The sequence below is a fragment of the Schistocerca cancellata genome, chromosome 3 (assembly GCF_023864275.1).
Source record: "Schistocerca cancellata isolate TAMUIC-IGC-003103 chromosome 3, iqSchCanc2.1, whole genome shotgun sequence".
NCBI classification, from domain to species: domain Eukaryota; kingdom Metazoa; phylum Arthropoda; class Insecta; order Orthoptera; family Acrididae; genus Schistocerca; species Schistocerca cancellata.
This window is the reverse complement of record NC_064628.1, coordinates 272,061,119-272,074,784: the sequence shown is the minus strand read 5'-3', so window position 1 is coordinate 272,074,784 and position 13,666 is coordinate 272,061,119. Positions and strand designations below refer to the sequence as shown.

The following is a 13,666-nucleotide window of genomic DNA, read 5'->3' as shown; positions in this document are numbered from 1 at the left end:
TGTGACTAAGGGACAGCTGGATCACACAGTTGTTAAACATGCCTCACAACATGATGTGCTTCAGTTTTATGACTGATTCACAGCCTGTGCCATCTTTATCCTTCCAACCAACACCAAATTTTCTAAATTGTGTAGGCAGGAAATCTCCGTACAACATATCCTTCATTTCCATAACCCTCCTGGCCTCGACATTCATTAGTCCCTGTGATCTACCTGTCTATAACCCTCCCTGTTCCCATTCCAGTACTACGCGTACCTTCTATGCTGCCAGCACATCTAAACAGTTATTTCCTCTACTCCTCTAGATGCTGTATGTAGCAGTCATATCCTGTCCCTACCACATGCTTCCACAGATAGCGCCAGAATCTTCCCCAACCATTATGTTGCTAACCCTCTCCCTCCCCATCCACCTCTCTTCCTTATTCCCAGTATCCAGCCATGCTACATTCTGCTAAGACCAGACACAGTTACAATTGTAGTCAGGCCTTAGCACCAGAGAGAGTGGTCATGTGTGTGTGAGTTGTTGTCCATAAATTTCCTACTTCTCAAAGAAGGACCTAGTTTGAAAGCTGATAATTTCTAGCTTTCTGTTTCACTGTGCCTGTCTGTGACTCAATGCTTCTTCTGTGTGTTGAGTAGCAATTTATTCTTCCACATTGTTGTGAAAACCATAACAATAGCATCAACAACCGTACTGTAAAACATTCCATTAGTTTAAATTCAAAAGTAATCCATAATAAGTCATTACTCACCTACTGCCATCCACACTACAAATCGTACCCAGGTAAGTGAAGGAAGATTCACCATGAGAGCAATGTTGAAGAAAATACTCAGTGATGGTATTATAGGAACATAGGGCACCTTGAAACGCAGACCTAATGTATTTTGTTGATGAGAGCCCATAACCAAAACACCTGTAACAGTAATAAGATATCATATACAGTGTTTTGAAACGACAACTATGCAAGGCTCTGGAGGGATTTGGAACTTTTGAAGAAGGTGGGAGTGTATGGTTTTGGTGAGACAGGATTTAGGAATTAGTTCCTGGGAAGAGTGCAGGCTTTTTAAAGAGGGATTGTTGATCATCTTAAAGTAGACTCTTGGTATCCTTATGGCAAATTCTATAAATAGAGGTATCAAAGACCTGGTACAGAAGCTCCCTTGAACACTCCTCTGAGCCAAGCAGCTCTCTGGCAGACCATTTGTGGAACTTTAAGGAGATGATATGCTCTTATTTCTCTTGATTAATATTGGAAAGATCTTTGGAAACTTAAATTAAAAATTTAAAACTAATATAACAAACTATATTTAGACAGACAGAAATATGATATCTGTTAACTGCTGAAACTGCAAACACAACAGCAATTTCAAATAGTGAAAGACAGGTTGCTCTGCTGTTTGATGAAGAAGTAACCAACAAACTTTTGTATTAAATACAAGCTTGGTTTAAAGTTAGTTGTTTGCTGTTAAATAAAACATTGCACAGGTCATAATTCAGCCCTACTTGTAACAAAGCTGATGGGTTCCTTCCAGCTGTTATGCTTTTCCTCTCACAGAAATTATTACAATTTCTTTGTCCAAATTTTGTGATGTCATCTAAAGATCTCAAATATTGACCCAGGGTCTAGTCAACTTAACTTTATTATCTACTACTACTACATTCCTATGGTTATCAGGAGTTAATGAGCTAAGTACAAAACATCAGTAATTTTAGTTTTTGTTGTGATTGTTCATATTTAAGTAAAACCTGATTACTAGTTTCCTGATAAAGTAGACGAGAAAGATGTATTAATAACAAAGTATCCCTCCAGTCAAAGACGAAAATGTTTTAGCAACATTTACATTTGCACTCAATTACAGAGTAATTACTTAGTAAAAACATTGTTACTGAAATAAAATCCCATATTTTTTCAAACCAGCTAGTGTGATTTAATAGAAATGATTTCTGTATCTAAAAGTCTTTTTTAAAACAAAATTTCCCTCATATTCAGTTACTCAAAGTGTAAATCTTTAATTATAATTTATGAAAATTCAGAAAACAACAATATCTAAATTCAGTCATACTTATTATAAACTTATACAAGAGGCAGGCTGGAAGCCATTTTAAATCAGTTTGCAATGAGTTTGAATGGAGCAAGACCTAAGTCCAATGATATGTGGAAATGTCCTGCAGACAATGCATAGTAGTATAAATTGTAGGTCAGAAATGTTCTAGAATTCATGTCCAGGAGTTTATTCGGAAACCCAATGAGGGTTTTAAATGATTAATTGGGTAGTGAATGTGTAATTAGTATCATGGACTATGTCAAACTTCAGTAATGCTAACTGTAAAAATAGGGTCAGACTGTGAATTGTGTTATTCAACGGCGATTACTGTGCACATTATTTAAGTATTAATATGACTGTTAGATTTCGAGGACAGTAATATGAGAACTTTATACAATGACTGAACTCAAGGCTTTTCACCCATACCCACAACTAACAAATTTGAGGTGCTGTCTCCCAATGAAACTGAAACTGAGTCAGTGAGACACACTTCACCTACTGGGGCACTTGCTGTGTCCTGTGTCCAGTGAAAGAAAGCACAACTGTCAGCAATTCAAGTGAACAACATCACCATAGGTACTCAGTATGTATGCCTGGACACTTCATTCTACATGTTAAAGAGATTTTCCAGCCATTGAGAAAACAAGTTGCAACAAACAGTAGGTTGTGCACACATAGGAAAAAATGATGTACATTGTCTGACCTCTGAGGTCATACTTGGATCATTCTAGTGACTGGCAGAGATGGCTGAGAACACCAGCCTCTTCATATTTCTAGGAAGCTAACAGTCTGTTGTATTGTATCCAGAACTGATTGTGACCCCTGGTTCTGAGTCAATTGGTTGGTTTCAAACAGAGACTTTGAAGATTCCGTGACATGTTAGGCTGCTGCTACTTGCTAGCCTTGCACTATTGTCCTCCTAAGTGGGTCAGTGGTAAACTTTACATGCAAGGCTGATACCCAGGCAGCTGACTCTGTGTGGAATACACACCAGAGGTTTTTAGATTAAGTGTACCTCCATCCAGTCGATATAGTGAGAGCTGCATGAGAACCCAAAATGGTGTTAGTGTAAAGTCCAAAGTATGTGCTGTAAAGCTGGAACTATTAAAAGCCTTTTGGTCAACTGTTTAACTAGGCTTTGAAGTGTCCCTAAAAAGACAATGGAACTCACACAATACCATAAATGGGCTAAAACCTGAAAGTGATAGCAGTGAGTTATTTTTGGTGAATTTAAATGTATATCAAAAGGGAAGGCTGATAAGAAATGTAAGTGATACATTCACCAACTGTAAGCAAGAAACTCAAATCCTTCAGGATGTATACTGAAGTTGCTTACAAGGTTATGTGGGCAAGACACAATATCAAGTATGGACACAACTTCATAACTGGATTCTTCTATTAACAATCAGACTCATCCCCAAATGTAACAGAAAACAGTAGCCCTACAGAAAACCTGAGATAGCTAGTAAATATATTGTTCATTCACACCATCATCATTAGAGGAGACTTCAATCATCCAACAAACAATCCAATACTAAATGATTTCGTCAAAAATTACCGAGAAAAGAGATCTAAGAAGACAGCTCATGATGAAATTATATTGGAACTATTATCAACAAATAGACTTGATCTCTTTGAGGACATTCATGTTGAATTGTTTCAGTGATGAATGATTGCCAAAGTACAAAGGGCAACTAAAATATGTAGAAAGTGTTACTTGTTCAGTCAACTAGATAAAAAGGCAACATTGCCATAACTCGAGGTGGAACTTGTAAATTGCTTGCACTGCAGGGTTTGTTGAGAAGGTGCCCAATCTAATAATAATAAGTCACACGTGACCACACAAGATATTGTTTAAGAGGTTCAAATGAGCCAAGATTTTGTACATGATTTTTACTTGAGAATTTAAAAATTCACAGAGTTTCTGAAAACTATAATAATTCTAATCTTTCACAAGAGTGTGTACGTAGGCTGGACTCACAGGTACAGAAAATACAATCTATGAGTTTCTTTTCTTGAAGGCCAGTAAAGCTATAATAGATGTAATGAAAGACTAAGACAATGCTGAGTGTGTTCTCCGAAACCCATGGAACTATACAATATAAATATGCACTGGTAAGACAGACGATAACAATATGTATTATCAAGGAGTTCTCTGATGATCTTATGTTGCAGTTTGGCATAAAATACCTCTCAAAGGAGTAAGACTCACCTTTGCATCACATCAATGCTCCAACTCATTCATCACAGTTAGTCCAGTTTTTCATGGTAAAAAAATGGAATTCCATTTGTATGTCAAGCTCCTTGCTCTACAGACACGTCTCCTGGACACATTTCTAGTTTTCAAACTAAAAAGGACTCCATAAGGGTTCAGTTTTAGGACTAGAGCAGAGATAATGCAGAATGTGGTTTTAGACATGAAGGTCTTTCCAAGGGACAACTTTCAAAATGGTTTCCCACTGTAGACAGAAATTTAGGGCAAATGTATGGTGTTCCCAAGGTCCGGTACCGCCTAGACTATATGGACTCCCGAAGGTTCACGAAGAGGGGATACCATTATGCAACATTGTCAGCAACATCAGGGCACCTACATATTTGTTGGCCAAATACCTGACGGGAATATTAAGTCCTTATGTGGGTAAATGCCCTCATCACATCCGTAATTCCGTGGATTTTGTTAAACGCCTTAATAGCTTCAGGTTGGATGAGTCAGATATCATGGTGAGTTTTGACATCGTTTCCTTGTTTACAAGGGTACCCCTTCAGGAGTCACTAGAATTGATTAGTCAGAAGTTTGATGAGAAGACCACTGAACTTTTTAGGCATGTCTTGACTTCCACGTATTTTCTTTTTAATGGAGAATACTACGAACAAACGGAGGGAGTCGCCATGGGTAGCCCACTCTCACCAATGGTAGCGAATTTGTACATGGAGAACTTCGAGGAGGAAGCCCTGTCGTCAACCGTATGGAAGCCTACTTGCTTTTTCCGTTACGTGGACAACACGTTCGTCATCTGGCCACATGGTATGGATAAACTCCTTGACTTTCTTACACATCTAAACTCCATACACCCCAACATCAAATTCACTATGGAGACTGAAACAGAGGGTAAATTACTTTTCCTTGACGTCTTGGTCAAGAGAAGGGCTGACGGCACCCTAGGTCATGGGGTGTATCGGAAGACAACGCACACTGATCTGTATTTGCACGCAGACAGCTGCCACCACCCTTCACAGAGGTACGGGGTACTTAAAACTCTAGTACATAGGGCGCGCACTATCTCTGATGCAGAGAGTCTACCCCAGGAATTGGAACACCTGAGAACTGTATTTCGAAAAAATGGGTACTCAGAGTGGCAGATTCAACGTGCTCTCCGCCCAACCACTGCAGCACAACCTGTTGAGATGGATGAAGTCACGAGGGAGGAGGTAGGCACTGCATTTATTCCATACACAGGTGCACTCTCGGGGAAAATCGCCCGCATTCTGAAGAAACACCAGGTCGGAACTGTGTTTTGTCCTCCAAATAAAACTCGTGCACTGGTGGGGAGCGCCAAAGATGACCTCGGTTTGAGGAAGGCCGGCGTGTACCAGATTCCGTGTCAATATGGCAAGTCGTATATTGGTCAGATGATGCGTACCCTCGAGGATCGATGCCGTGAACACCAGAGGCACACTCGACTGATGTATCCGAGCAAGTCGGCGGTCGCTGAACATTGTTTGTCGGAAAATCACGCCATGGAGTATGACCACACGAGGATTCTGGTACAGACGTTGAGAAACTGGGACAGCGTTGTTAGAGAGGCCATCGAAATTTGCACCAATGATGACCTCATAAACCGTGACTGTGGCTATAATCTTAGCAAGGCTTGGGAACCAGCGATTGGGTTAATCAAGAGTAAATCAAGCAAATGTATAGTTGTGACGACCATGGCGGACAGAGCCATCACACCGACGTCATCTCAGACGCCGTTGCAATCTGTTCCACCGCGCGACCGTGGTGCGGGGCACGGACAGCGGAGGGAGCGTGCCGCGGGCGGAGGGTATTTAAATCGTCTGCCGCCGCGACCGACCCAGTTCCCTCTGAGCAGCCATAGCGTACGGATCTCCACGCCGGCACATTCACAGGAGCTCAGTCCGTCAGTTCACCTGATGATGGCAACATGTATGATCGCCGAAATATTGTGCCTGTTGGACACTATAGACCGGCAGCACACCCGTGGATATTTTGACAATGGAAAGCTTAGTCGCCAACACAGTCATCTAGTACATCTAACAGGAAAAAGATCAGATTCTCATTTTCAACTTCAAGTTGAGCACACATGGCTCACAGGTGTTACAAATTTGTAAATACTGTGTGATACATGATAGATTGTTCCACTCCAATAGAAATATCAGTTTTCATACACATACTAAATTTAAAGTAGAAGGCTTCAGCTGTGGCAAGTATACTGACATTGCTATGTATAGAGAGTGTACTTGTCATTTAAAAATTGTGCAGTGTAGTATACAAGACATGCAACTCACATCCACAGAGGCAGAAAAACAAGAAGGAAGTCATCAGAACAGCCCACCAAACTCCTGCACGAAGCTCATTCTCACAAAGCTGAACTTGCACAGCAAATGCTACACTGAGGCAAATGAATACAAAGATTGCTCCTGACACTGCACTGCCTGGGGAACAGCCACCGACCAATGGCCTCATCCAATTGCAACTGGACTTAAGGTGCCCTGCTGACACCAGCTCCAACATCTGAAACAGAGAGATTGATATTCTACCAACATAGGACAAAAATAATTGAGTACATACTGTATATTTTAGAAAGAATCAGAACTTGATACCTTCATAAAACTACTGCAAACTGTTCAATTCTGGCAGCTTCCACTACATAAAAGGAGAAGAAAGTGCAGCACTGACAAAGTAGAAGTGCCAAGTAGTGAACATACACTAAAAAGTTAAGTTTTATCCTTCAAAAATATGTACATATGTATTTTGTAACAGGATAGTGTCAATGTTGAGCATACAAATACACCTAAGATGGCTACTGTGAGTGAGTGAGTGTGATGTATATAGACAGTGACAGAGAGAGAGAGAGAGAGAGAGAGAGAGAGAGAGAGAGAGAGAGAGAGAGAGAGAGGGGGGGGGGGGAGAAGTGGGGGTGGGGGAGGAATTACATCATTTTCCTGCATTGTACTCTGATTTCTCTCATTTTATATGAGAGCTGCTACTGAACAGTTTTGATTCTTTGTTGCCACTGACAACATATGTTGAGAATTTTTCAATAAATTCTGATTTCTTAAAGAAAAAAATAAATACAATAAAATAAAATAAAGTTGACCAGTCACATTAAACAAAGGGTCACTACTTTCTATAATTCACATGTAAAAAGGAATACTCCAAAACAAGATTTTTCTTGTTGCTTAACATATTATTTGTTGTAAGACCATTAAAGACATGACACTATTACAAGTTACATATATTATGTTAAAAATTATTCATTTCTGGTAAAATAACAAGACATAACCCACACATGGTCAAACTTTATCCAGCTATTATTTTCATGTAAACATATCCTGTACTACAGAGAACAATTTATCAAAATAATTCTAAAGATTTACAAAATTTACTGTCATTTACATTTCTCTGAAAGAAGTAAATGGCACACACTGCATTTCTCCACACTATGGCAGCATATTCTAAGTTGGTATGGAGCAGTAACATGAAAAGGATGCTGCCAATGTGTTTCAGTTACGTTGATGTTGGTTTTATCAGTAGGAAGAGCTTCTTGAAGTAACCCAGTACCTCCCCTTGCAGTTCTTAGATGTGATGATGTTATGTTAGCTGAGTGTCCAATGTGTGAGATAGTGCGCAATTCTGCTCCACCACAATGGACTTCCATGAATGTGGCTGGGCATTGCAACCCCTAATTAAAAATTATGAAGAGAAAGCCAGTGTGCCACACACTGTCAGAAGCATTAGAGGTGACAGGAAGACAGTCTGTAAAAGCTCCTAGTTATTTGTTATGTCTATTGTCTCTTCATCCAGCTAAATATTTCATGTTGTGGAGCGCCTGTACTGAAACACAAACTGCTTGAAGGGGACAATGTGTTCTGCTCCCACATGCAGCAATAGTTTCTGCGGGTATAATTTATCAGATGGTCAATAACCCACTGGCAACTGCAGATTTTTGTCTTTTTATACCTCCAGATAGTGACTAGGGCAGAGGATGTTACTGAAGGCAGCTACAGTGTAGTGGGGCACAATTGAAGGCGGTTGCTTTAGGTTTTGATTGGTATCAAGGTAGCAAAGCTGTTATTCTATCTCCTCTGGATTCTTCAGATTGATCACAAAGTGGCGTCCTATACAACCAGAATATGTGTCATGATGAAGACACCTGCTATAGTGCTGGAATTTGACTTGCTCATAAACTTACTTCCAACTTGAAGTGGAAGTATCTTCTGATGGCAGTGAAGAAGAACTTCCATCAACTGTCAGGCCATGATGTCCTCTAGTCAGGGCATGGAGATTTTGGTAGCCTACTCCTGTGATTGCCAACAATGGTTATAATTTCTCATTTCAGATAATATAGTAACTGCTTAATTGCTGGGTTTTAAGTTGGCTGCCAGTTGCAGTAAATTTCATGTGTTCTGCTGTTGATGCCATCAACAGATATAACCACCATTTATAGCCCCATGATCCCTAGTAGACCAAATCGAATTGAAAAATAAATAAATAAATAAATATGAATATAATAGAGGGAAACATTCCATGTGGGAAAAACATATCTAAAAACAAAGATGATGAGACTTACCAAACAAAAGCGCTGGCAGGTCAATAGACACACAAACAAACACAAACATACACACAAAATTCAAGCTTTCGCAACAAACAGTTGCTTCATCAGGAAAGAGGGAAGGAGGGGGAAAGACGAAAGGATGTGGGTTTTAAGGGAGAGGGTAAGGAGTCATTCCAATCCCGGGAGCGGAAAGACTTACCTTAGGGGGAAAAAAGGGCAGGTATACACTCGCACACACACACACACATATCCATCCGCACATACACAGACACAAGCAGACATTTGTGAAGGCAAAGAGTTTGGGCAGAGATGTCAGTCAAGGCGGAAGTAAAGGGGCAAAGATGTTGAAAGACAGGTGAGGTATGAGTGGTGGCAACTTGAAATTAGCGGAGGTTGAGGCCTGGTGGAAAACAAGAAGAGAGGATATACTGAAGGGCAAGTTCCCATCTCTGGAGTTCTGACAGGTTGGTGTTAGTGGGAAGTATCCAGATAACCCGGACGGTGTAACACTGTGCCAAGATGTGCTGGCCGTGCACCAAGGCATGTTTAGCCACAGGGTGATCCTCATTACCAACAAACACTGTCTGCCTGTGTCCATTCATGTGATTGGACAGTTTGTTGCTGGTCATTCCCACATAGAAAGCTTCACAGTGTAGGCAGGTCAGTTGGTAAATCACGTGGGTGCTTTCACACGTGGCTCTGCCTTTGATCGTGTACACCTTCCGGGTTACAGGACTGGAGTAGGTGGTGGTGGGAGGGTGCATGGGACAGGTTTTACATCAGGGGCAGTTGCAAGGGTAGGAGCCAGAGGGTAGGGAAGGTGGTTTGGGGATTCCATAGGGATGAACTAAGAGGTTATGAAGGTTAGGTGGACGGCGGAAAGACACTCTTTGTGGAGTGGGGAGGATTTCATGAAGGATGAATCTCATTTCAGGGCAGGATTTGAGGAAGTTGTATCCCTGCTGGAGAGCCACATTCAGAGTCTGATCCAGTCCCGGAAAGTATCCTGTCACAAGTGGGGCACTTTTGGGGTTCTTCTGTGGAAGGTTCTGGGTTTGAAGGGATGAGGAAGTGGCTCTGGTTATTTGCTTCACACGTCCGTCCACATCAAACCCACCAACAAGCAACAGTACCTCCATTATGACAGCTGCCACCCATTCCACATCAAACGGTCCTTTCCCTACAGCCCAGGTCTTCGTGGCAAATGAATCTGCTCTAGTCCGGAATCTCTGAACCAATACACCAACAACCTGAAAACAGCTTTCGCATCCCTCAACTACCCTCCCGACCTGGTACAGAAGCAAATAACCAGAGCCACTTCCTCATCCCTTCAAACCCAGAACCTCCCACAGAAGAACCCCAAAAGTGCCCCATTTGTGACAGGATACTTTCCGGGACTGGATCAGACTCTGAATGTGGCTCTCCAGCAGGGATATGACTTCCTCAAATCCTGCCCTGAAATGAGATCCATCCTTCATGAAATCCTCCCCACTCCACCAAGAGTGTCTTTCCACCGTCCACCTAACCTTCGTAACCTCTTAGTTCATCCCTATGGAATCCCCAAACCACCTTCCCTAGCCTCTGGCTCCTACCCTTGCAACTGCCACCGGTGTAAAATCTGTCCCATGCACCCTCCCACCACCACCTACTCCAGTCCTGTAACCCGGAAGGTGTACACGATCAAAGGCAGAGCCACGTGTGAAAGCACCCACGTGATTTACCAACTGACCTGCCTACACTGTGAAGCTGTCTATGTGGGAATGACCAGCAACAAACTGTCCATTCGCATGAATGGACACAGGCAGACAGTGTTTGTTGGTAATGTGGATCACCCTGTGGCTAAACATGCCTTGGTGCACGGCCAGCACATCTTGGCACAGTGTTACACCGTCCGGGTTATCTGGATACTTCCCACTAACACCAACCTGTCAGAACTCCGGAGATGGGAACTTGCCCTTCAGTATATCCTCTCTTCTCGTTATCCGCCAGGCCTCAACCTCCGCTAATTTCAGGTTGCCACCACTCATACCTCACCTGTCTTTCAACAACATCTTTGCCCCTTTACTTCCGCCTTGACTGACATCTCTGCCCAAACTCTTTGCCTTTACAAATGTCTGCTTGTGTCTGTGTATGTGCGGATGGATATGTGTGTGAGTGCGTGAGTGTATACCTGTCCTTTTTTCCCCCTAAGGTAAGTCTTTCCGCTCCCGGGATTGGAATGACTCCTTACCCTCTCCCTTAAAACCCACATCCTTTCATCTTTCCCTCTCCTTCCCTCTTTCCTGATGAAGCAACTGTTTGTTGCGAAAGCTTGAATTTTGTGTGTATGTTTGTGTTTGTGTGTCTATCGATCTGCCAGCGCTTTTGTTTGGTAAGTCTCATCATCTTTGTTTTTAGATAAATAAATAAATAAGAAGACACAACAACCTGTGACAGAGAGTGCTATATCCAGTTTCTTTTCAGATATTTTTGCCCTTTTCCTATAAATTTGTGTGTTCCATCATTGATAATTTGGATCTATATAATATTAGTAAACTCATTTTCCCTACAGTTTCCAATTTTATAGACACAATAAGATACACCATTACTGAAACAATGAATCATTTAATGACAATATCTCAGCTATTGCCCTTGTACACCATCTGAGAGATTTAGGCTCCTTACATAATAGAATGTTTTGAATATGAGGGAACTATGTAATGTTTTAATAGCATTTTCTGCACTGTTGTCTAAGTTTCCTGGGGTATAATTTTATGACTTGTCAGTTTACTTTTCTGTATAGTAGCCACATTTCACTTTGTTGGTGCTCACTGGATTCTACAACTCATTGTATCCTTAAAAAATGCCTGAATTGAGAAAAGTAAATGAGTACTGTGGCAAGCATAAGGGCATTGTTCTAAAATGACATGCAGTTCTGTCAGATATAAATAATTCTTATACTTATAATAAATTAGTGTATGAAAATCTCCTATTTTCATTTGGACTGTTCCATCTAACATCCGCAACACTATATTTGTGTGCATTATACTAGTAGCACAATACGTGCATTTGTTCATCTAAATAAACTTGGGAAAAATGTTATAGTAACAAAAATTTTAAATGTAGTAAATAAAATCTCAGATGTGCAGTGTGATAAAACAGGAGTCATACCTCTCAAGGACAAGAAGTGTGTGTTACCTAGAGACTCAAAAGGGAAATCTGCTGTCAGTGAAGCTACAACCCTCCAAGACAAATGTGAGATTTTGTTAATGCAAGTGAACACCCCAAATGGGCCAAACACCAGCAATAAGTGAAACACCAGCAACACCACCATTAGAAGCTGTAGCAGCAACAGCAGCAGCAACAACAACAACAGTAGCAGTAGCAGAACTAAACAACAACTGGAGCAACAGTACAGCTCAGCTTAAGGAGGAGCCAAAGGCAAAATACAAATTTGAAAAATCAGCCTGCCAACTCACAGATAAGTCACAGTAACATCTTATTTATAAACTCACAGGTAAAACAGAAAAAAAAGAACTTGGTTCTTTTTCATCAAAATGTGCAGTCACTAACTAGTAAAGTAAGTGAAATACAGATCCTCTTAGAAAACTAATTAAAAATACCTCCTTATTGTGTCGCACAGGACACTGGCTTGATGAGGACAAGTTACATATTGTGTCCCTACCTAACTTTGTGCTAGGTGGTTATATCTGTAGAAAAATTCTTAAACATGGTGGAAGTTGTGTATTCGTAAGAAATAATATAAACGTTGTAAATATAAAAATTTACTGTTGATGTAATGAAGGAAAAAGATGTGGAGCTGTCAGGAGTTGAGATAGTGGACACTAAACTAGCCATTATTTGTTTATACAGAGCTCCAACTGGTGACGTAAATACTTTCCTAAAAAGTTTGGATTATTTACTTAACAGGCTAACACAAAGAAACATAAGAGTTATTCTATGTGGTGATTTTAATACTGACTTTGCAAAGGGCACCAAAGAAAAGAATGAATTACTGAATATCTTGCAAACATTTATCATGAAATCTACTATAGAAACAGCAACTCATGCCACAAAGACTTCATCTACTACCATTGATCAGATGATTGTAAATGTAGAAATGAACCATAAAATAGAAACACTAAACACAGGCTTTGGGACCACACAGCTCAAAAATTCTCTTTGAGTACAGAAAATGAGCTGCAGCTACCTCCAGTTGAAAACACAGCAATGAAAATATAAATCACTTTCTCCATTACCTGAGGAAAGGAAACTAGTAAGAGATTTATAACTGCAAACACACAGATGGAAAATATAGTAACTTTATCAGTAATTTTTCCTACTATTTTGAATTGTGCTTTCCTCCAACACAGAGGAAAATATACACAAGGAAAACAAAAAATGAATGGATCACTTCTGGGATTCTGGTATCCTCAAACAAAAACAGATTACAACACAGATTGTCCAAAATATCGTGTCACCAGAATCTGACACTTATTACAAAACCTGTAAAAAGATCTCCAAAAAATGTTGCTAAACAAGCAAAGATAATGGCAAATGACATATACATAAAAAAATCCACGAATAATATGAAAGCCATATGGAATATAGTAAGGAAGGAAACTGCAGCAGAACAGACAGATTTCCATAATATTAACTGTGTAATGGAGAAGTCAGCTGTGATAACTGAACCTACAAAAATTGCAAATAAATATAATTCCTACTTTATAGGGATAGATGAACATCCTATAAATCAAAATTTACAGTGTACTCCCAAAAATCATTCCAAATGTACTATAAATAACAAAAATATTTTTCTATACCCAACCAATGAAAAGGAAATA

General features: G+C 40.3%; 1 protein-coding gene across 3 annotated transcripts in view; it reads right to left on the bottom strand.

Annotated features, from left to right (window-relative positions):
• LOC126174929 (cationic amino acid transporter 4) overlaps positions 1–13,666 on the bottom strand; it is a 233,549-nt gene that overhangs the window by 33,588 nt on the left and 186,295 nt on the right. For all 3 annotated transcript variants that reach the window (XM_049921383.1, XM_049921382.1, XM_049921384.1), the window contains 2 exons: positions 6,574–6,799; positions 753–914 (listed from right to left, as the gene is read on the bottom strand). In XM_049921383.1, coding sequence (XP_049777340.1) covers positions 753–914; positions 6,574–6,799 — 388 coding nt within the window. The remainder of the gene's footprint in view (positions 1–752; positions 915–6,573; positions 6,800–13,666) is intronic.